The sequence below is a fragment of the Diabrotica virgifera genome, chromosome 4, assembly GCF_917563875.1.
Source record: "Diabrotica virgifera virgifera chromosome 4, PGI_DIABVI_V3a".
NCBI lineage: Eukaryota > Metazoa > Arthropoda > Insecta > Coleoptera > Chrysomelidae > Diabrotica > Diabrotica virgifera.
The window spans coordinates 196,607,272-196,628,168 of NC_065446.1; the positions used below are offsets into that span (position 1 = coordinate 196,607,272).

At 33.9% G+C, this 20,897-nt stretch overlaps 2 protein-coding genes across 3 annotated transcripts in view; one reads left to right on the top strand and one right to left on the bottom strand.

Annotated features, from left to right (window-relative positions):
- Positions 1-17,425, top strand: part of LOC126883286 (uncharacterized) — a 366,556-nt gene extending 349,131 nt beyond the window's left edge. The window contains exon 5 of one of the 2 annotated variants that reach the window (XM_050648632.1): positions 17,229-17,425. In XM_050648632.1, coding sequence (XP_050504589.1) covers positions 17,229-17,356 — 128 coding nt within the window. In that variant the 3' untranslated portion in view covers positions 17,357-17,425. The remainder of the gene's footprint in view (positions 1-17,228) is intronic. The other variant, XM_050648631.1, reaches the window with a different exon arrangement.
- The window catches only part of LOC126883285 (cilia- and flagella-associated protein 251-like), a 287,613-nt gene that overhangs the window by 71,278 nt on the left and 195,438 nt on the right, over positions 1-20,897 (bottom strand). The window lies entirely within an intron of this gene.

The window sequence follows — 20,897 nt, forward strand, 5'->3', positions numbered from 1 at the left end:
TGGTCTGAATTTTTTTAAAGAAAAAAATGGTACGTCACTGAGATATTTCAAAAAAAAATTATATTTCGCGTTTAATTTATGAAAAAGAACCTTTCTTGTATTTTTTTCATATGGTGCACCGTTTTTATGCGAAAAAATAAAACATCTTCGAACGTATTTTTCATTTCTTAATACATTATCAAGAACTCTCCAATATAATAATACCAAAGTAGAACAATAACAAAAAATATTACTAAAAAAAATTTAACTAGGCACAAAGCTACAACAAATGTTTAAAATTACCTCCTTTAACCTTCGGAGTACGGAGACTATTTGACTTACTTAGATTACGAAGATGGGTCAAGCGTGACCCATTCTCATTTTATTTATAAGGATGTTTTAAATAGTCAGTATTAATAAACAGTATCTTTAATTCAACAAAAAACAAACAAACATAACCATTATAATCCTAAATTATTGTATTTAAATTTTTTAAGATGGTTTCCCATGGGTATACACTAGTTCGCTGCGGCGGCCAGATTTTAATACCTTACAGAAAACGGGCATAGGTAAATTCGCTCCGGCCATATATTTGAATACGTATACCCGTAAACAGAGACGGCTGCGATTTACGTGTACCTACAAACATATTAAAAATATTTTTCGAAATCCGAAGACCGGGTCAGGACTGACCCGGCATCATAGATGTTACGTAGAGGAAAAACTGTAATTTGCATGTTCACGAATTATATACGAAAAAATAGACTGAAACAAATAAGGAGAACTTACGATCAATCGGATTTGTAAAAAAATTATTTCATAAAATATTAAGAAATAAGTGAATTTCGGGTCACGCTTGACCCAGTCTTCGTACTCCGAAGGTTAAGGGCGACAGAATAATTTTATATTCACCATTGGCGCCCGTACAGGTAATGGCCTGAATTTTTTATAGAAAAAAAATAGTACGCCACTGAAATACGTCAAATTAAAAATCATTTTTGAATTCCTCGTTCAATTTATGACAAAAAATCATTCTTATCTTTTTTTCATATGCGGCGTTGTTTTTATACAAAAAATAAAACGTCTTAACGCTTACAAATTATTCGAGGTAGATTTTATATGCGTAGAAACTTATTTCAAATACTTTGTAAACGTTAAGATGTTTTATTTTTTTGCATAAAAACGGCGCCTCATATGAAAAAAAGGCAGGAACGATTTTTTGTCGTAAATTGAACGAGAAATTAAAAAAGATTTTAAATTTGACATATCTCAGTGGCGTACTATTTTTCTCTTTAAAAAATTGAGGCCATTACACGTACGCGCGCCAATGGTGAATATAAAATAACTCTGTCACCTTTAAAGGAGGTAATTTTGAAAAAGAGTTTGTAGCCTTGCACATATTATTATTTAAAATCTTTTTAGAAATATTTTTTGTTATTGTTCTAGTTTGGTATTTTGGTATTATTATATTGGAGAGTTCTTGATAATGGGTCTATTGAATAAAAAGAAGTATTTGCTTTTACTTACAAGTATTTAAGTATTTACTTAATACTAATTATTGAATAAAGTCATTTCTTTAATGCTTTATTCAATTACTATTAAGAAAATACTTAAATACGAGGAAGTAAAAGCAAAGACTTCTTTTTATTCAATAGACCCATTGTATCACGAAATGAAAAATACGCGCGAAGATGTTTTATTTTTTTTGCATAAAAACGGTGCACCATATAAAAAAAAGACAAGAAAGGTTTTTTTTCATAAATAAAACGTGGAATACAAAAATAATTTTTAATTTAAAATATCTCAGTCGCGTAATATTTTTTTCTTTAAAAAAATTCAGACCATTATTCGTAGACGCGCCAATGATGAACACAAAGTTGTTATTGGTATATCAAAAAATGCGCAACAACTATCTCTTAAAACCCACCAAATTTAATTTCCATAGTTCAAATGGTCTTAGAGTAATAAAAAAATTCGCAGTTTGAAATAAAACTTTCAACACCCCGTATCTCGGAAACGAAGCATGTGCGGACATACGTTTATAGAGCAAACTGTCATTATTTTTTCATGTAGAATTACCCCTTAAAGTTTTTCATAGTTATTTACTAACACCCTGTATAGCCCAATGTGCTTTATATAATTAATGTAGTTAATAATAATTATACATAGTCCAGAAAGTTAGGGAAAATATTCCGTTTCGGATTTTTTGCACAAACTCAAAAAGGACCCCTTTTAACAAATTTGCATGTTGCCAGGTCCAAAAGTGGGTCAAAATTTTTTTAAACGTTTTTTTTTTTCTAAAATTAATTTTTACATCGAACAAAGTTTTTTAGGTTTTTTGAAACAGAAAAGGTCTTTAGTGAATTTTCTCTAAAGTTGATAGTTTTTGAAATATAAGCGATTAAAAATTTAAAAATTGCGAAATCGGCCATTTCTAATCATAAGAAACTATGTGAAAAATTGAAAATTTTGATGTTGCCAAGGTAAGAAGATATTCTTTGAACATCGATTGATGAAATCCCGAAGAGTTTTTTGCAATACAATATCGAAAACCCCTTTGTTTTTTAATTGCCAATTAAGCGGGCCCTTGGTTGGCAACCGTTGCATGTATATATAACCTTCATAAATATATGTGCGAAATAACATTTCTATTCATTTTTTTTTTCACCATCTTGCTTGAAAATATCCCCTCTTAACAAATTTGTATGTTGCCAGCATCAAAAAGTCAAAAAATTTTTTAAACGTTTGTTTCTTGTTTTTTTCTAAAACTATTTTTTTGCATCGAACAATTTTTTTAGGTTTTTGGATCATTCCAAATAGAAAATATCTTAAGTGACTTTTCTGTAAATGTGATAGTTTCAATATCTCGTTATGATGTATTAACGATGTGAAAAAAAAATTGAATCGAAATATTATTCCGCACATATATTTACGCATGTTACATATACATGCAACGGTTGCCAATCAAGGGCCCGCTTGATTGGCAATTAAAAAACAAAGGGGTTTTCGATATTGTATTGCAAAAAACTCTTCGGGATTTCATCAACCGATGTTCAAAGAATATCTTCTTATCTTGGCAACATCGAAATTTTCAGTTTTTCACATAGTTCCTTAGGATTAAAAATGGCCGATTTCGCAATTTTTAAATTTTCAATCGCTTATATGCCAAAAACTATCAACTTTAGAGAAAAGTCACTAAAGACCTTTTCTGTTTGAAATGATCAAATACCTAAAAAACTTTGTTCGATGCAAAAAAAATAATTTTAGGAAAAAAATAAAAAAAAAAACGTGTAAAAAAATTTTGACCCACTTTTGGATCTGGCAACATGCAAATTTGTTAAAAGGGGTCCTTATTGAGTAAGATTGTGCAAAAAATCCGAATAGGAATATTTTTTATAGCGGATGCGCAGTGGCTTTCTGGACTAATAGCCCAATTGCCTTTACAACGATGTATTATTCGAATATTAGGTCTGGATCCCGCGTAACAAAAAAAAGTTGATTAATAGCAAGCTGAAAATTGGTTAATAGCTTAAGGGTGTGTAGTCGGACAAACATTGATATATGGGAACACTGGAACAGGGGAAGTTTTAATTGTGGAACAGGTTAAAAATTGGGAACGTCAGACTTCGAAAACGTCAGATGTATTTTGTCGGACAGAACTTCAAATTGATTTGTTACCCTTTCATTAAACTCTCATGCAAAAATCAGACTGCTATTACTAACCAACATGATTCCTGTCATTTCACATGTTCTTCGTATTCTAGTCATTAAAATGCCCAGTTGGTGATAAACACCAGTCTAATTTTTGCATTAATGAAAGGGCAACAAATCAATTGGAAGTTCAGTCCGACAAAATACATCTGACGTTTTCGTAGTCTGACGTTCCAAATTTTTAACCTGTTCTACCGATAAAACTTCTGCTGTTCCAGTGTTCTCGTATATCAAAGTTTGTCCGACTAGACACCGTTAAGCTATTGACAAATTTTCAGCTTGCTATTAATCAACTTTTTTTTCTTATGCGGGATCTTCTTCTTCTTCTTATGCAATCCACTAATGGATGTTCGCGATCACGTTTGACCATTTTTCTCTATCCCTTGCATTATGTATTAGGTCTCCTATGTTTTTTAGTCCTGTCCATTGTTTGACATTACGCAGCCATGACATTTTCTTCCTGCCCACTCCCCTTCTTCCTTCGATCTTTTCTTCAATTAAGGTTTGCAGAAACTGATATCTTTCATTTCTAATTATGTGTCCCAGGTATGCCATTTTCTCTGTTTAATTGTGCACATCAGTTCTCGTTCTGTACCAATTCTTCTCAGGATTTCTTCATTTGATATTCTTGCGGTCCAGGGAACTTTAAGGATTCGTCGATAGATCCACATCTCAAATGCCTCTAGCTTATTCATTGTGTTTATTTTTAAAGTCCATCCTTCCATGCCATATAGGAGCACCGACCATATATAGCATTTTGTGAATCTTAATCTTAGGTTTAATGTCGATGGAAGGAGTTGGGAGAGGCCTATGTCCAAACGTGGACGATAGAAGGCTAAGAAGAAGAAGAAGAATCTTAGGTTTAGGTCAAAGTCAGAGTTCGTAAAGACGTTTCTGAATTTCATGAATGCACTTCTGGCTCTTTCTATCCGACATTTAATTTCCATATCCGACATCCAGTCTTCACATAGCCAGGTTCCCAGGTACTTAAACTTTCTTACGCGCTCTACATCTTGGTTGTTATATGCTAGTCCTGGGAACGCGTTCATGGAAAAGAACAGCGGTAAATCGAAATGATTGGAGAAGCTTATTGAAGGAGGCCAAGGCTCGATTTGGGCTGTAGTGCCATTGGATGGATGGATATGCTAGTCTTGCATTTTGATATTGACATAATTGACGGCTGATTATAAGGAACTTCGTCTTTTTTATGTTGATGCTAAGTCCCATGTTCTCGCTATGCTCTCCAATTTTATTAAGAAGGTTTTGGAGGTCTTCTATATTGTCTGCTAGTAAGACCGAATCATCCGCATATCGTATATTATTGACCCAGGTACCATTCACTTTGATGCCGCTTTCGCATTCCTCAAGAGCTTCCTGGAAGATACTTTCTGAATATAGATTGAACAGTAGTGGGGAGAGAATGCATCCCTGTCTAACACCTCTGAGAATTTTTTGAGCTTGCGTTGTTTCATTATCCACCTTGACGACAGCTGTTTGATTCCAGTACAGAGCCTCTATGCAACGAATGTCTTTTTGATCTATGTCGAGTTGTTTTAGTATATGTACGAGTTTATGATGTTGTACTCGATCGAAGGCTTTTTCATAATCTATAGAGCACATCATTACATCTTTCCTTTGATCGTAGCAGTTCTGAGCTAGCACTTGGGTTGCAACTAGTGCTTCCCTGGTACCCAGGCCTTTTCGAAATCCAAATTGTGAGCAACCAATAACCTTATCGCATTTTGTGGAGATTCTGTAGTGAAGAACTTTGAGGAATATTTTTAAAGAATGGCTCATCAGACTTATCAGTCGGTGCTCTTGACACTTTGTTGCGTTGTTCTTTTTGGCAAAGGGATAAAGGTAGATACAAGCCATTGGACAGGGAATTTTCCTTTTTTATAGATTTGGTTGAAAAATCTTTGGAGTATCGTAATTCCCTCTTCATCTAACAATCTGAGTAACTCAACAGGAATTTTATCAGGTCCAACTGCTTTCCCGTCTTTTGAGGTATTTATTGCTCTAGTAATTTCTTCAATTGTGATCTCGGGACCAGATAGGTTGTTAATATCTATCACTTGTTCCTGAACGACTTCTATCTCAGGCCTCTCGTCTGCAAAGAGATTTTTGATGTATTTTTCCCATATGAGTTTCCTCTCTCTATCATCTTGTGCCATTTTTCCTTGTTCATTTTCTAAGTTAAAAAAGAAAATTTCTTTTTTCTGTGTATTCCAGCTACCTCCTTTAGTTTCTTATGTAGGTTGTGGTCATCATGTTGTTTTTGTAACTGTTTCATTTCCTCACACTGTTTCTTTAGCCACTTATTTTTTGCCGTTCTTATCTCTCTTGTTATGCGTTGTTGTTGTTCTCGATATTTGTCTCGGTTCCCTTGGTTTTATGTTTTCTTCTTTCTTCGAACATTGCCAGGATTTCGTCAGTCATCCAACTTTTCTTTTGTATTTTTTGTTTATAACCTAATTCTTTTTTAACTGTATCCGTCATTGTTTCCTCTATGGCTCTCCATGTGTTATCCAAATTAACTTCTTTTTCTAGTTCTACTTTTGTATTCTTTGTTAGTTCTTTGTTTAATTTCATACTTAATTCTCTTCTGGTATTCTCATCTTTAAGTTTAGCATAGTCTATTGTTGGTTCTGGTTTAGGTCTCCTCATATTAGTGATTTTTATTTTTATTTCTGCTAAGAGAAGGACATGGTCTGATAGAACATCGGCGCCAGGGTATGTACAAGTTCTAGTTATTGATGATCCAAATCTTTTGTTAACCATTATGTAATCGATCTGGTTTCGAACTATACTCTCGGGGCGGTCCGCTGAGGCTTTCCATGTATATAAGCGTCTAGGTGGTAGCTTGAACCATGTATTAGATATTTTCATATCTTCCTCTTGGCAAAATTGATATAGTCGTTCGCCTCGGTCATTTCTCTCTCCCAGGCCGTACGGGCCTATTAAATCGTCGTCTCTACCTCCCCCTATCTTGGCATTAAAGTCGCCCATTATGAGGTTTACTTCATTTCTCTTCACGTTACTAAGCAGTTGTTTAAGTTCTGCGTAGAACATTTCTATATCTTCTTCTGTTGAGTCCGATGTTGGAGCATAAACCTGAATTATGTTGATAATGACTGGACTGGCTTTCAGTTTGAGTAAGGCCATACGGTCTGAGAGTGGGAAGAACTGTATTACCGATGCAGATAATTTGCTCGTGATTATTATACCTACTCCCTTTCTGTGGTTTTTATCCTGGTTTCCAGAATAGTACATAACTGCCCCTTCGACAGCACACCTTCCTACATCTGGCCACCATGTTTCTGCTATCCCGAAGACATCTATCTTCAATCTCTTTACTTCTTGGATTACGTTAGTCAGCTTCCCAGCTTCATACAAACTTTGCACGTTCCATGTTCCGATCTTCATTTTACTTCGTAAGTTCAATTGGGGATCCAGACTTATAATATCTATTTCTAAGAGTTAGCCAAAATTATATATTTATGTACTTAAATATAAAGCAAACGTATGGAATAAATTCATTATTTCAGATACAGGCTACTTTAAAAAATCTTAAAAAAAGACAACAATTTTAGTTTTAAAATAGTCATCAATTGCTATAGGTATATGTATTAGATATTACGTCATCAGTGTTAACGTAATGACGTAATCAATGATTTTTTTAAATACAAACTGAGGTTACGGTATACCTCATTTGGAAGGTTTCCTAATGGCTTTGCAGCGATGTATTATTCGAATACTTTTTTCTACCGGGTTAACCGAAATTATGTACTTAGCTGGTACAAGTAAAATGAAATTACAATAAATACACATATCTAAACTAACTTACGTTACGAAAGAATTTACTATAGTATTTTTACTACAAAAGCGATATTACGTAGGTCAAAATTTTTGACAGTTCTCTTACGTCAAAAATTTTGACCTACGTAATATCGCTTTTGTAGTAAAAATACTATATCCGTCTATCTCATTGTTGATGGTCGTCAATTTTAATATTTATTTTAATTTTATTGAATATTACTAGACATTTGCTAGAAGTATTAATAAACCAACAGATTTGGTTAACCTTGTAGAAATTAATATTCAAATATTTGCATCATTGCAAAGCCGATTAGAAGACCATTCAAATGTATGACCCGTGACCTCGGTTTGTATTTAAAAAACATAGTCGATTATGTCATTACGCCAATACTGACGACGTAATGTCCCATACATATTATATAGCACTCGACGGCCCTTATTATTAAAATTGTTGTGTTTTAAGACTTTTTTAAGGGTCATCTGTTTCTGCAATAATTAATTTATTTCATACTTTTGGATCATACGGGATATCACACTTTGATATTGCTAAAATTTACCACAATATGCAAATTTTGGATTATTGTCGGAGTTGATTTTAATATCTCTGTATTGTATGAGGGTCGGATCTATGTAGTAATTTGAAATTTTCGTTTAATACGTACTGGAAATAGAGACACACATATTTGTGTTGTCGAAAGTTGCTTTCCAATCTAGAAAGGAATGCGCTATATTTGATTTAGGCGAGGCAACGGAGCAGTCAAAAGCCCAAAACCTGCCAAACTTTTACAATTGGATGCATCTCATTGAAACTTATTGCATTCGATTCGTAAGAGCCTTAGGATTCTTTGTGAACTACAGTAATGATGCTGAAATGAAAATTGCAATTCCAAATGCTGAAAAACTACATCAACCTATTTTCTTGAGCCGTACTTTTTGTAGAGAAACCGGCCAACCCTGCAAGGACTGGTAAGACCAACTATCTGGGCCTTACTGCCGCTACAAGACTTTGAGCAAGCGCGTTGCTTATCTGGAAGTGTCAGTAATCGCAAGTAATCTGCAGAAAATTGACCAGCCGTGCTTTACACAGCAGGTGTACGAAAACGCTGATTTTAACCCTTTCTATGCCAGACCTTAATTTGCATGTTGGTTCCTCAATCTCAAAGGTTTTTCATGCTTAGGTATTGCCTTATATATACATCGCATATAAATAAACAAATAAATGACCAAACATGTTTTTTAATGCGTTTTTTTAACCAAATTAAACGTTTTCTTTTAAAAAGTGCTTATCAGAGAGCAAAACCAACTTGAAAAAATGTAACTAACTTAAAAAAAATAATGTAATGTAAATTAACATTAAAAGTTTTCTTTTGTGTGGTACTCCTCAAAAAATGACACTACGCAAAGGCCGACTCCGCATCTTGCACACATGTATCTCGATTCGCTTCTTTTTTTCTGGTCTTTTCTCTGGCTAGAAACGCTTCACCTTCTAGCAGCTTCCTATAAGCGTTGCCACCAGTGCTACAATATAGGATATATGTAAAATATGTGAACAAATATATACGGCAATGGGTCCGCATGACCTGTCTTAGGTGCCAACATTTTGAGGCTTTGGGAATAATAATCTAACATTTTCGGACATATTTCTACGGCATTGGGACACCAATGAGTCTAAAATTTTATAAGCAACGCATATTTTCGGCTTTGGTAAATTGAGACCATAACACCTTGAACGTATATATACGGCGGCTGGGAATACAGACCCACTTTTTCAAAAAAATATATATGCAGCGTTGGGACAGAAAGGGTTAACGTACATACAATCGACGGATACCACACTTTTTACGTCATCGGTGGCATTTCTTGTATTGCATCAAAACATGGAATAGCTCCTAACCAATCCATTCCTCCCTCGGCTAAAAACTAAACCCGCACCTGAGGTTTATGGAAGTCAGAGAGCTGTTCAACTAATACATTTTTAAAGGACAAAACCTCAAGGTTTATCAGAAATCAAGATCCGAAGGGAATGTTCACACCAACTGAAACTGTGACTCCATCTGTGCCTGATCTTCTGTGGCTCTAAGGGAAAAGCAGAGACATTCTCGGTACTTTAGGATGGAATGGATTCATGGAAGCTGTGAGAAGAGACATACCATATTCATATTATGAACTAACATTTATTATTTGTGCAGAAAACTAGGAGAAATTTATCAAATGACAGTATTCTATAAAAACTAAAGTTTTGGAATGTAAAAAGTGGGTTTTGCCGAGATCGTTAAAAATTGGCAATTTTCAACTTGCACTTTAGACCGAATGGTTCGTCTGAAAAAAAAAGTAAATAGTGATGTTTGTAGATAATTTTAAGTACTTTAAGAGACCATTTACTAAAAGTTAATAGTTTTCGAGATTTAAGCAAAAAAGTGGAAAAAAGCTGAAATTTTTCGCTTTTTTCGCGATTTTTTCAATGTTCCGGCAAGAAATTTTGTGCGCAAACCTCATATTCGGATTCAGAAGCCCAAAATCCATATAATGAAAGAAATCAGAACTACCCCAAAACTTTCCCACTAGGGGGTTCGTAGAGTACAAATTAACTGAATCAAAAGGACATATTTTGACGTAAATTGGTAACATTTATTTGACAGTTGCGGTGATGACACTTCATATTTGTTTTTTTTTTATTTAAATTTATGTGTCTCGGCTGCAATGGCCATTGACACAAACAATATTGGTTATACAATAAATAATTACAATAAGGACTTAAAACTAATTATTATAACAGTTAATTTCTAAATCTTAAATAACATTAGGTAAAAATTATGAAAAAAAAATTGGATATACAATCATGGGATATTATAGAGAGGTATAACTAATTATTACAACAACTATTAATTATTAATTATAATGATTAATTATTAATCACTGAATTTTGAATAACAGGTAGAGACTATAAAGACAAAAGATCAGATTGTGTTAAATAATTGAATGTCTTTCAAGAAACTAATTAGGTTACGAAGTTGATCGGACGAGTTTAAAATATCTTTAATATTTGACTTAAATTTATGTTGATTTCTCTGCGTCACATACTGAGGACACTCAGCAAGGATGTGTTTCACGCTTAAAACACTAAAGCAAGTTCGACAATTAGGCTTCGGTTCAAACTTCATTAAGTATTCGTGTGTGTATCGGGTATGTCCAATTCTCAACCTTCTAATGACTGCTTTTCCTTTTCTAGTCATAGTTGGGAGTTCAAATATATTGACAGTCTGCCGGATCTCGTGTAATGTGTTTTTGATTGTGTTCCAGTGGATTTGCCAAGAGATATGTTGTTGCTGCTTAAACATCTGCTTCAAATCACTACGGATTTGAACATGTTCTTTTGAATGCTGACCATTTAGGGTAGAGGCTAGTTTGGCGACGTGATCCGCTTTTTCATTACCGGGGGATGGTATCCAGATGATAGTAACAACTACGCCTTGAGAAGCAAGTGTACTATAGATGTTATGGATTTCGTGAACTAAAGGATGTTGAACATATAAACTTTTTATGGATAAGAGTGATGATGAGGAATATGTGCATATTGCTTGGTTTTTACTATCGATTTCTAAGGATTTAAAAGCTTCTAATATCGCGTATAATTCTCCAGTATATACGCTGCATACATCTGGAAATAAAAATGATTTTATAGTCTTATCAACTGTGATAACAGCACATCCAGTTCCTATTTCATTTTTGGAAGCATCTGTGTATAAAATTTTTTGGAATTGGTTGTTCTCTATGATTTCTTCAAAGTATTGTCTTATCACAATAGTCGGAGTTTCGTGTTTGTTGTAGGTCAACAAAGAAGTATTTAAATGTAGGATTGATCTGCTCCAAGGAGGGGTAGCTGGAATTGGATATGGAAGTGTTCTGGTAAGATCGATGGGATTTCTTAAAGTTGATTTCTGGATTTCAATAATTGATTGGATCGTTTTCGGGAATTCCTAGAGAGGTTTTGAATTTATTAGACGATAGACGGGGTTAGATGGATTTGCGGATACTGTAGCAAAGTAAGATTGTAGGAGATACTCTCGTCGAATCCAGAGGGGTGGTTCATTAGCCTCGGCTCTTTACAGGACTGGATTTTAAGACTAAACAGAGACGAATGGAAGTATTATGCACAGAGTTGAGTCAGACTTTGACGCAGACATGTAAATGAAACTACCGTAGTCCAGTTTGGAGCGAATTAAGGCTCTATAGACATTGAGTAAAATACTTTCGTCTGCACCCCAAGTATACTGTGACAGTGCCTTGATTATATTAAGCCTCTTCATGGTATGTCCTTTTAGTTTGTTAATATGCTCTTTCCAAGTTAGTCTACTATCAAAAATTAAACCAAGTATTTTGTAGTGTTTTACAGCTTGCAATGGAATCTCGTTGAGATATACAATAGGATTTTGGCTACAAGGTCTTCTGCTAAATCCAATTAATTTTGACTTAAAAGGTGATAGTACTAATCCTGTCTTTTTAGCCCATTCGTTAAGTTGATTTACGGCGGTTTGCAGTACTTTACATGTGGCGGTTGTATTTTTTCCTTGACAATATAGAATAAGGTCATCTGCATACATTACATATTTGACTGGTTGACAAATACTGGAACAGATGTCATTTATTGCGAGTATAAACAAGGTTGTACTGAGTACGGAACCTTGTGGGACTCCATTATTTTGCGGGTATGTTGCAGATATTTCACCGTTTACTTCTACCTTGAAAGTTCTTTTTTTTTAAGTTTTGTATGAAGAAATAAATATTTCCTGTAATATTGTATTGAAGAAGCTTTTGAAGAATGACTGGTCGTGAAATGTCATCGAAGGCTACTTCTACATCAAAAGCGGTAGCGATAACATCTTGTTTATTCGAAAAGGCAGTAGCTATTTGTGTTTGCAGTAACACTAAATTATCAAGTGTAGAACGGTGGCGTCTGAAGCCAGATTGTCCTTCGTTAATTATAGCATATTTTTCTAGAAGCCAGGTTAATCTTGAGTTAATCATTTTCTCGAGAAGTTTGCATGACGAGCAGGTCAGTGAAATTGGCCTATATGATTTTGGCAGATTGGAAGGTTGATCGGGTTTTTTTATTGGTATGATGATTGATTCGGACCATATACGAGGAAATTTCTTAGTAAGCCATATTTTATTGTACAGATTTAGAAGTTTTGCAAGGCTGGATTCAGATAAATTTTTTAAAAATATGTTTGGAATATTATCTATCCCGGCAGTAGAGTTTTTAGAAGACGCTAGAGCTACTGTTAATTCTTCTATTGTAAAAGGGAGGTTCATAGCGGCTATATCATATCTACTAATTTGAGGAGTGTGAGAAGTTAACGAATTTTGCTCATTTAGACTTTGGTTATGCTCGAGTTCATATCTAAATTTCAGTGCGAAACTTTCAGCCATAATATGCAAAACTGTTTGGTTATCTGTAATTACTTTTCCTTTCTGTGTAATTGCTGGGATTTTTGGTGAAGATTTTTGTCCTTTCATTTGTCTTATTTTTGTCCACACTTGTGTTGGAAAAGTATTACTGGTAAGAGTCGAAACAAAATTTTGCCAGGAATCTTTCTTACTTTTTTTAACAACATATTTAGCTTTAGCTTTTAGTCTTTTGAAGCAAATCAGGTTTTCTTGACTTCTCTTTCTTCGATATCTGTTAAGAGCAGTTTTACATTCTTGTACTATTTGTTCGCATTCTGGATTCCACCATGGTACAGCCTTTTTAGATAGGCATATTGATATTTTCTGGACATGAGTTTCTGCAGTCATGATAAGGCAATTATTAAAAAGAGTTATTGTCTCGTCAATATCTTCAGACTCTTGTACTAATGAGAGTAGGTTTTCGGCACTACTTTTGAAATGATTCCAGTCTGCTTTAGCAATATTCCACTTGGTGACGGTGCAATGTTTTTTATGACTATTTGTCATCACTATCGGGAAATGATTACTATCGTATAGGCTATCGAACGTATACCATGAGAGTAAATCAGCTAACTTGGGATCACATATACTTAAGTCAATAGACGAGTAACTTCCTGATGCGATTTTAAAATATGTGTTAGCTCCACTGTTCATCAAACCAGCATTATTGCAATTCAATACGGTTTCTATGATTTCTCCTCTTCCGAATGTTTTCTTGGAGCCCCATATATATTATTATTATGGGCGTTGAAGTCTCCGACTAGTATAAATGGCGTAGGTAGTTGGCGGACTAAATCATCTAACTCGATTTCAGTGAGGTTATAGTTAGGTGGAATATAAATACTGCATATAGTTATTTTATCAGGACACCAGATAGTTACTGCTATAGCCTCCAAATTAGTGGTTAGAATATGATGTAAAGAAAATAAATCGTTAGACACGAAAATAGAGGTTCCTCCACTTGCTCTAGTAAATGTTATTCGAAGAAAATGGTAACCTCCAAAGTTTTTAAGCTCTCGTTTATGAGAGTCTTTAAAATTAGTTTCTTGAAAGCAAATTATATCGGCTTCTGTATTGTTGATTAGCTGTTGTATGCGTTCTAAGCGAGGGTAAAACCCATCGCAATTTCACTGAACTAGCGTGAAAGTAATGGCTTTAGGTAGTTAAGGAAGGGTCTGAGAGAAAATCGTTATCATTATTGGTTGATTGAGATGCTGTACTTTCCGTTTCTGTGTTGTCTATATTTAACTGTTTTTTAATTTTCTTAGAGACTCTTGTGAATCTATTTTTCGCTGTTCTGTCTTCAAGTGAGGGGTATATTTTTGACATATCGTCAAGAAGTGCCTGGACATTTGGAGTGAACTCCTGTGCTTCGTGCAAGGGGTTATCACTGCCGAATGTATTTTCAAGGAAGGCTAGAAAATTTTCAACAGGAAGGGAGAATGAGTCTGGATTTTCTTGAAAAAGATTTTGGATAGTGTGAATTGTGAAATTAGTTAATTTAGACTTATCGGGGAAGTCTTTCTTAGATCTTTTGGCTTTATGCTTAGTGGGATTAATTACATCTGATGTGGGCATTTCATTGACTTTAGTAGGTGTATTTTTAGAAGTTTGTGTTTCTAAAGAGCTTGTATCACTGATGTCAGAACCACTTCGTTTCTGACTGGTGGATGGGGGAAGAAAATCATTATTTGGGGTTATGGAAGTAATGGGAACATCGACTGTATTTATTTGTTGACTAAGATCTAGATTATTTGTTGGGTTTGAGAGTGTGTCATTATTTGATATTGGGGAAGTGGGATTAGGTTCAGTAGGGAACGATTGTTCATTTAGGTAAGGATTTCTAGGAGGATTTTGACAATTATTTGACGTGTGACCTTGGTGTTTGCATAAAAAACAAACCATTTTATCCGTAGAGAGAAATATCCTGTGAGAGTTGTTGTTAAAAGGGATTATTATTGAAGTTTGGAGCTCAAAGTTTTCTGTGGATGGAGTGACATATACTTGTCTTCTGAAACTCATAATATGAGTAAATACATCACCGGGGATTCCAGCTTTTAGATATGAGACTGGTGACGCGAGATGTAGACCTAGATCCTTGAGATGTTTTTCTATGATGTCGTGTGAAATTGATGGACAAACGCTGGAAATTATAAGCCTTTTAGCTGGGGTTACTAGTCTGCGTACTGGTAGTTCAACTGTATTTATTTTAATTGTAGGATGTTCAGTTATAATTTGATCGACGAATTCAGAATTTGTAAGGTAGAGTCAGATTCTGTTATTGGAAATTCTTGAGGCGAAGCAGATGTTTTTCGGATTAACAATGACTGCGTTCACCAGATGCAAACACATTCACAAATGTTTGCACTTTAATTCTAAACTTGTTGACAGCGAACTGAACGGTTGGTTGTTTAGGTTAAAATTTGACATTTTGCTTGCTTGGTTTGAACGTAACCTAAAATAAATTTTCTCAATAAATACGTTTTTGAATTTATTTTTTTTATTAAAGGAAAAAAGAAAATTTATTTAATAGATAATAACGTAGCAGAATGTCTTCAGTAGCCTTTATTTTGTATATAAAACCCTTATCAATGTATTTTACAATATATACAATTTAAATTCCCGCCATATTTCAACACGTTTGCAAAGTTCAACTTAAATATCTTATGTTTGCAAAAATGGCGACCGCTTTCCAAACATGTTTGACGTTAGCAAGTCGTTCAGAACCATAAAGCGCAAACTGATTGCCAACGTTTGCATCTGGTGAACGCGCCCAATATTACCTATGGCCTTGACATAGTCGAGTAGTACTAAATTTGGTTCTGCATGAATTAAAATTGCTTCGGCCTTCTTCGGATAACTCGGACGCGGTTTAGTCATAGTAGCAGTTGCATATAAACTAGTAAGATTACTGGAAGAATTGGGTCCAGACGTGATGTTGCTAACAGTGGGGGAACATTGATTTCAATTGTTACTCATGTAGTCAAAAGTAACTTGAATTTGTTTATATTAACGCTTTGGATGTCTGGAAATAAGTGATAACCTTGGATACATCACTGCAATACTGGTTGCCTAACCGGTGGCGTCCGTTGGAACGGGACGGACGGGATAGCAACAGTGAAAAACGATTGACAGTTTGACACTGAAAAGTTGAAAGATTATTAAGTATAAAATCTCTTACTGAATGAAGTTACGGCTTGTTCTTGATGATGTACACGTAACACAATTGTTATTAGTCACTATTTGCGCGAAAACTAATTTTAATAACTAGTATTTACAGTAATAATTACAAATTTCGGCACCAATTTACAGATCGATACATACACGTTCTGACGTTAGTTTGACAGTCTGTCATATTTGTTTATATTCTTTACTATAAGTATTTGTTGTATTATATTTACTGTTTTCATTATGTACTTTAACGTAAGATTATAACTTAATTCTTGTTTTCTATTTCTAAAGTTTTTATTTATTTACATTGAATATAAATTTGTTTTGCTGTATAATCCACTTCCGCAAAAATTGTGTGATGTATTTGATTTAAGATGAATTCAAGAATTTTTTGTAATTGGGTAACAATGTCAACTTAGATCTCTAACGTAGATAATGACGTGCAACCGTAATTAAATTAGACGAACTGTATTTTGGAAGATGAATTTTCTTTGTTAAATAATGCAATTTTCATTTTGTTATCATCACTTTAGTTCACTAAGTTTTCTAAGGCTTATATTATGAATAAAATACAACAACAGTAAAAATTTGGTAGGTTTATTATTTCATTGCCGCGCCTAATAATTGTGTCGTCGAAAGTGAAACGAATGCCCTACATTTGAGTTTTAGAACACATGTTTCTGTAACTAAATTGTTGGGCTGTACACTCTCGGCGAAGTTACTTCGCCAAATTTGACCGAAGTCCGAAGTACCCTCTCTACACACTCGTTCGAAGTGCGATACCGACAAAGAGCGGTGCGTACCGATAAAGATCCCTTTGACCAGACCAACAGATTTCGGAAGTAGAACGAAGTCAGACAAGGTTGCACAAGGTGGCATTCTACACTCTCGTACTTGTTGAACCTCGATCGACTTCGGCAAGAGTGAACTGCGGGCTTTAATTTCTTCAAAAATATTCCAAATGAATGATGGGCGTAATCAACAACGCTAACGTTAAGAAATTTTCTTATTATGAATGTCGGCATAACGCATTTATTCGAAATTTTTATTTTTCTACTTTAGAGACCGTCGATCAATCACTAATTTTGTTCGATTTTCAGGGCAAAACGACAGACATTGGCCTTACGATGGGCCTGAAGGACTTCCTCATCCTGGCTCCAATTACTACAGAGATATCGAGGGATCTCCGGATTTATTACATCCAAGAAACGATGTTGTAGAAATTTAAGTTACAATTAAGTAATATTGCTCAGTCTAAGACTTAAGTATTTATGTTAACAATAGTTCTTAATAAAATTTTGTTGGAGAAATTACCTTCATTTATTCTGATTGTATGGTTACTAGCAGGTATTGAACGAAACAATTAATAAAATCAAAACAAGCAATCAATAATAATAATTACAACACCTTCTTATAATCTTTCCCTTGTGATAGCTCTAATATAGGAAGAAAATGGACTTTCTCAATAGGCGCAGTAAATACACATATTCAAATTAGTTTGTTGCTAAATAATTCAAAACGATAACAAAGGAAATATATAGGTAATTAAATTCAGGTTAAGCTTACCACATCTGGCTGGAGACATCACGATCGAAAACAACAAACGAACGAATTCACTATTTCACGTCTTTTCACCCGGGTCGTCTTAATGCATCTGATTCCTTATGTCCTCGGGGTAGAATCTTGCATTTCAAGTGGTTGAAAGTCAATTTCTTCGCCATATGTGGATTTCGCTAATATGCGAACAAGGAACAACATAGGCGTCGACAAGGGAAAAAAAGGGATACGATTTCGAACTATCTAAGCAACCAAATCAATTTTATGGAATTTCCAACACTTATACTTGAGCGATAATTACTTAGCCTCTCCGCTCGGTGGCGCCACTATCGCAAGGTTATATGTCAAAATTTGGGCCATATCCAATATCCAACGCGTAGATTTGTTTTGACCGTGTGCGTAAGCGGCATGTCTGGGGCTCTTATGCCCGATTTCACCAACGATACCTAAATATTTAAGAATTACCTAAGTGGGTTTAGGTACTTCCTAACTCTAAAACGGATTTCACCATACGATAAGAATTGCCTAAACCGCTTAAGCATTACCTTACGTTAGGATACGGATTTCGATCTCCCTAAACTTTAGGTATTACTTATCGTTGACAGTCAGGTTATATTTTTACAATTTTGACTAATGTACTTGTGACGTTTGTCAATAATTTGCGTCTTACCTTAATTTTTCTGTTATTCTGTAATATTAGGTATATTAGTTGTAATTTTGTATTTTCTTTTATATTATTAATATAATATGTGTTGGAAAATATAGAAAATATAGAAAATCCTTTGGAGTTTTTTACAGGTCTGTTGACAAAATTATGTAGTCTACCTACTATCTAACAAACTAGTGTTGTGTTTCAAAAACCCATTCACGATATAACTAAAAGTGTGTCATTAAAAAATTAATAATAAAAAGCAATTTTCAACATATTATTTATTTTAAAATTATTTCATTAATTGAAAATTCAACTAACTTCAATTTTTCGTCATAATATGTAAAATTTACAACTGTTTTCTTTTCCTCCATTTCACTGTACATATTATACAAATAACACACAAGACTATATTATATACAAACTTAATGCACAAATAACTAACTACCTACTAAATAAAATAACTACTATAACAGTAGAAAACTGAATAAAACCAAATTGGCAAACAAACAATAATGACAAATAATCGAAAAAGTAAGAAAATGTCATCTTATTCTTCTTTTTATTTATCAAAAATAGTTCAAACGTACCCTAGGTAATACCTAGGAAAGCATTTCCTAGATAAGCAGTTGTTTTAGTTGTGAAATGCGATTGTTCCTAAGTATTGACTTAAGAAGTTCCTATCGATAAGAATGACTTAATAAGGCAACTGTTTAGGTATCGTTGGTGAAATCGGGCATTAGAAATATGAAAAAAGAGCAATATCAATCGGTGGTTCGATTCTTGTTTTTGGAAGGGAAATAGCGCAGCGAAATCAAAGAGCGCTTGTATGCTGTATACAGTAACTATTCTTCTTCGATGGCGACCGTCAAAAATTGGTTTAACGAGTTTTAACTTAGTTGCAGGTCCAGTGGCGCACTGATAGATCAGAGAGCCCTGGTTCCAGTTGGGATGCGGACCCGCCCGCCCAATAAAAACTGACATTGTATATAATAAACATTATGGTAGGGGAGCCCAAGCGGGGATTTTTGCAGTTACTCGAGCGCGTCAGATTATCATATGGGGAGAAACGTGGTACCCTGTAGATGTACCTCTGCCATATATTGGCTCTTAACACAGGGGAGTTCGTTTAGGGGGGCCCGAAAAAAAAATCTATCCCTAAAAATACTCGAAATTGTCAGATTAAGATAAGGTAAGTTAAGTACATTAGACCAGGGCGCATCTGTAAAAATATTAGTACATTTGGACGTTGAGAGGTGACTCAAATTTTTTTGCAGAAATTGCTTGAAAATAAATCAAATAATAATATTTGAGTTATCCTCCCTCTCAAAAAGGTCCGGAACATTGTTTAAATAATCAAAATGTCAAAAAATTAAGGAAAAATTCGATTTTTTTCTTGGTTTTTTAATTATAACTTTAAAAGTATTCATTTCCGAGAAAAGTTGTACTGACATAAAAGTTGCGTAATTAAATTTTCTACAATATAGAATTGGTTAAAAATTTAAAAAATAGTCACCCTTGTTGCAAAATAGCAATAATTGTGAAAAAAACATACAAAAACAAATATTAGTATTTTACGTTTTTCAACCATTTGTGCTACACTTAGGACCTTCATATTTCACCCTGAAAAACTTTATGATATAGTAAAATAATACAGTAAATTTCATTAAGATCGGTTCAATAGATTTTGCAAAATAAATTTTGAAATCCAGCTTTCGTAAAAAAAATTCATTTTTTCAAAATGTTACAGGACTGAAAATAAAGCAGATAGCAAGTTGAAAATTTTTTTGCGTATAGAAGTGTACTGTACCTTTCATTCGCAATTTTGCAAAATTAAAATCGATTAACACCACGGCGTCAGGAATTTTTTTAAATAAACATTAATTATTGGTGCTACGCGCAGGACAGCGGATAGTTTACTCTGATTGGGCATTCCAATGACCTTTGATAACGATTGATACATTTTAATTTTTATTACATTTCGATATAAATAAATAAATTTGTTTATTGCAAAATAAAAACACATACTCTATCCTTTGAAATAACACTTTTACTAGCAAAAACTTTCTTTGTTCATATATTTTAACTTAAATAATAAAAGTTTATTATTTTTAAACATATGCAATTGTTTAAACAATATTTCACAAACAATAATAAAATTAGTTTGATTTTTGTGGAATTAAAATATTAAAATACAACAAAATATAGAGTAAGAAAATAATATATTAGATAAAGATTGGAAGAAATTTTGGTGGAAATCAACTTGTGTGAATCTAACACCGCTGTCCTGCGCGTAGCACCAAAAATTATTGTTTATTTCAAAAATTTTCTGACGCCGCGGTAATTAATTGATTTTAATTTTGAAAATTGTAAATGAAAGGTACAGTACACTTCTATAAGCAAAAAAAAATTTAACTTGCTATCTGCTTAACTTTCAGTCCTGTAACATTTTGAAAAAATGAATTTTTTTTGCGAAAGCTGGATTGCAAAATTATTTTGCAAAATCTATTAAACCGATCTTAAAGAAATTTACAGTATTGTTTTACTGTATCATAAAGTTTTT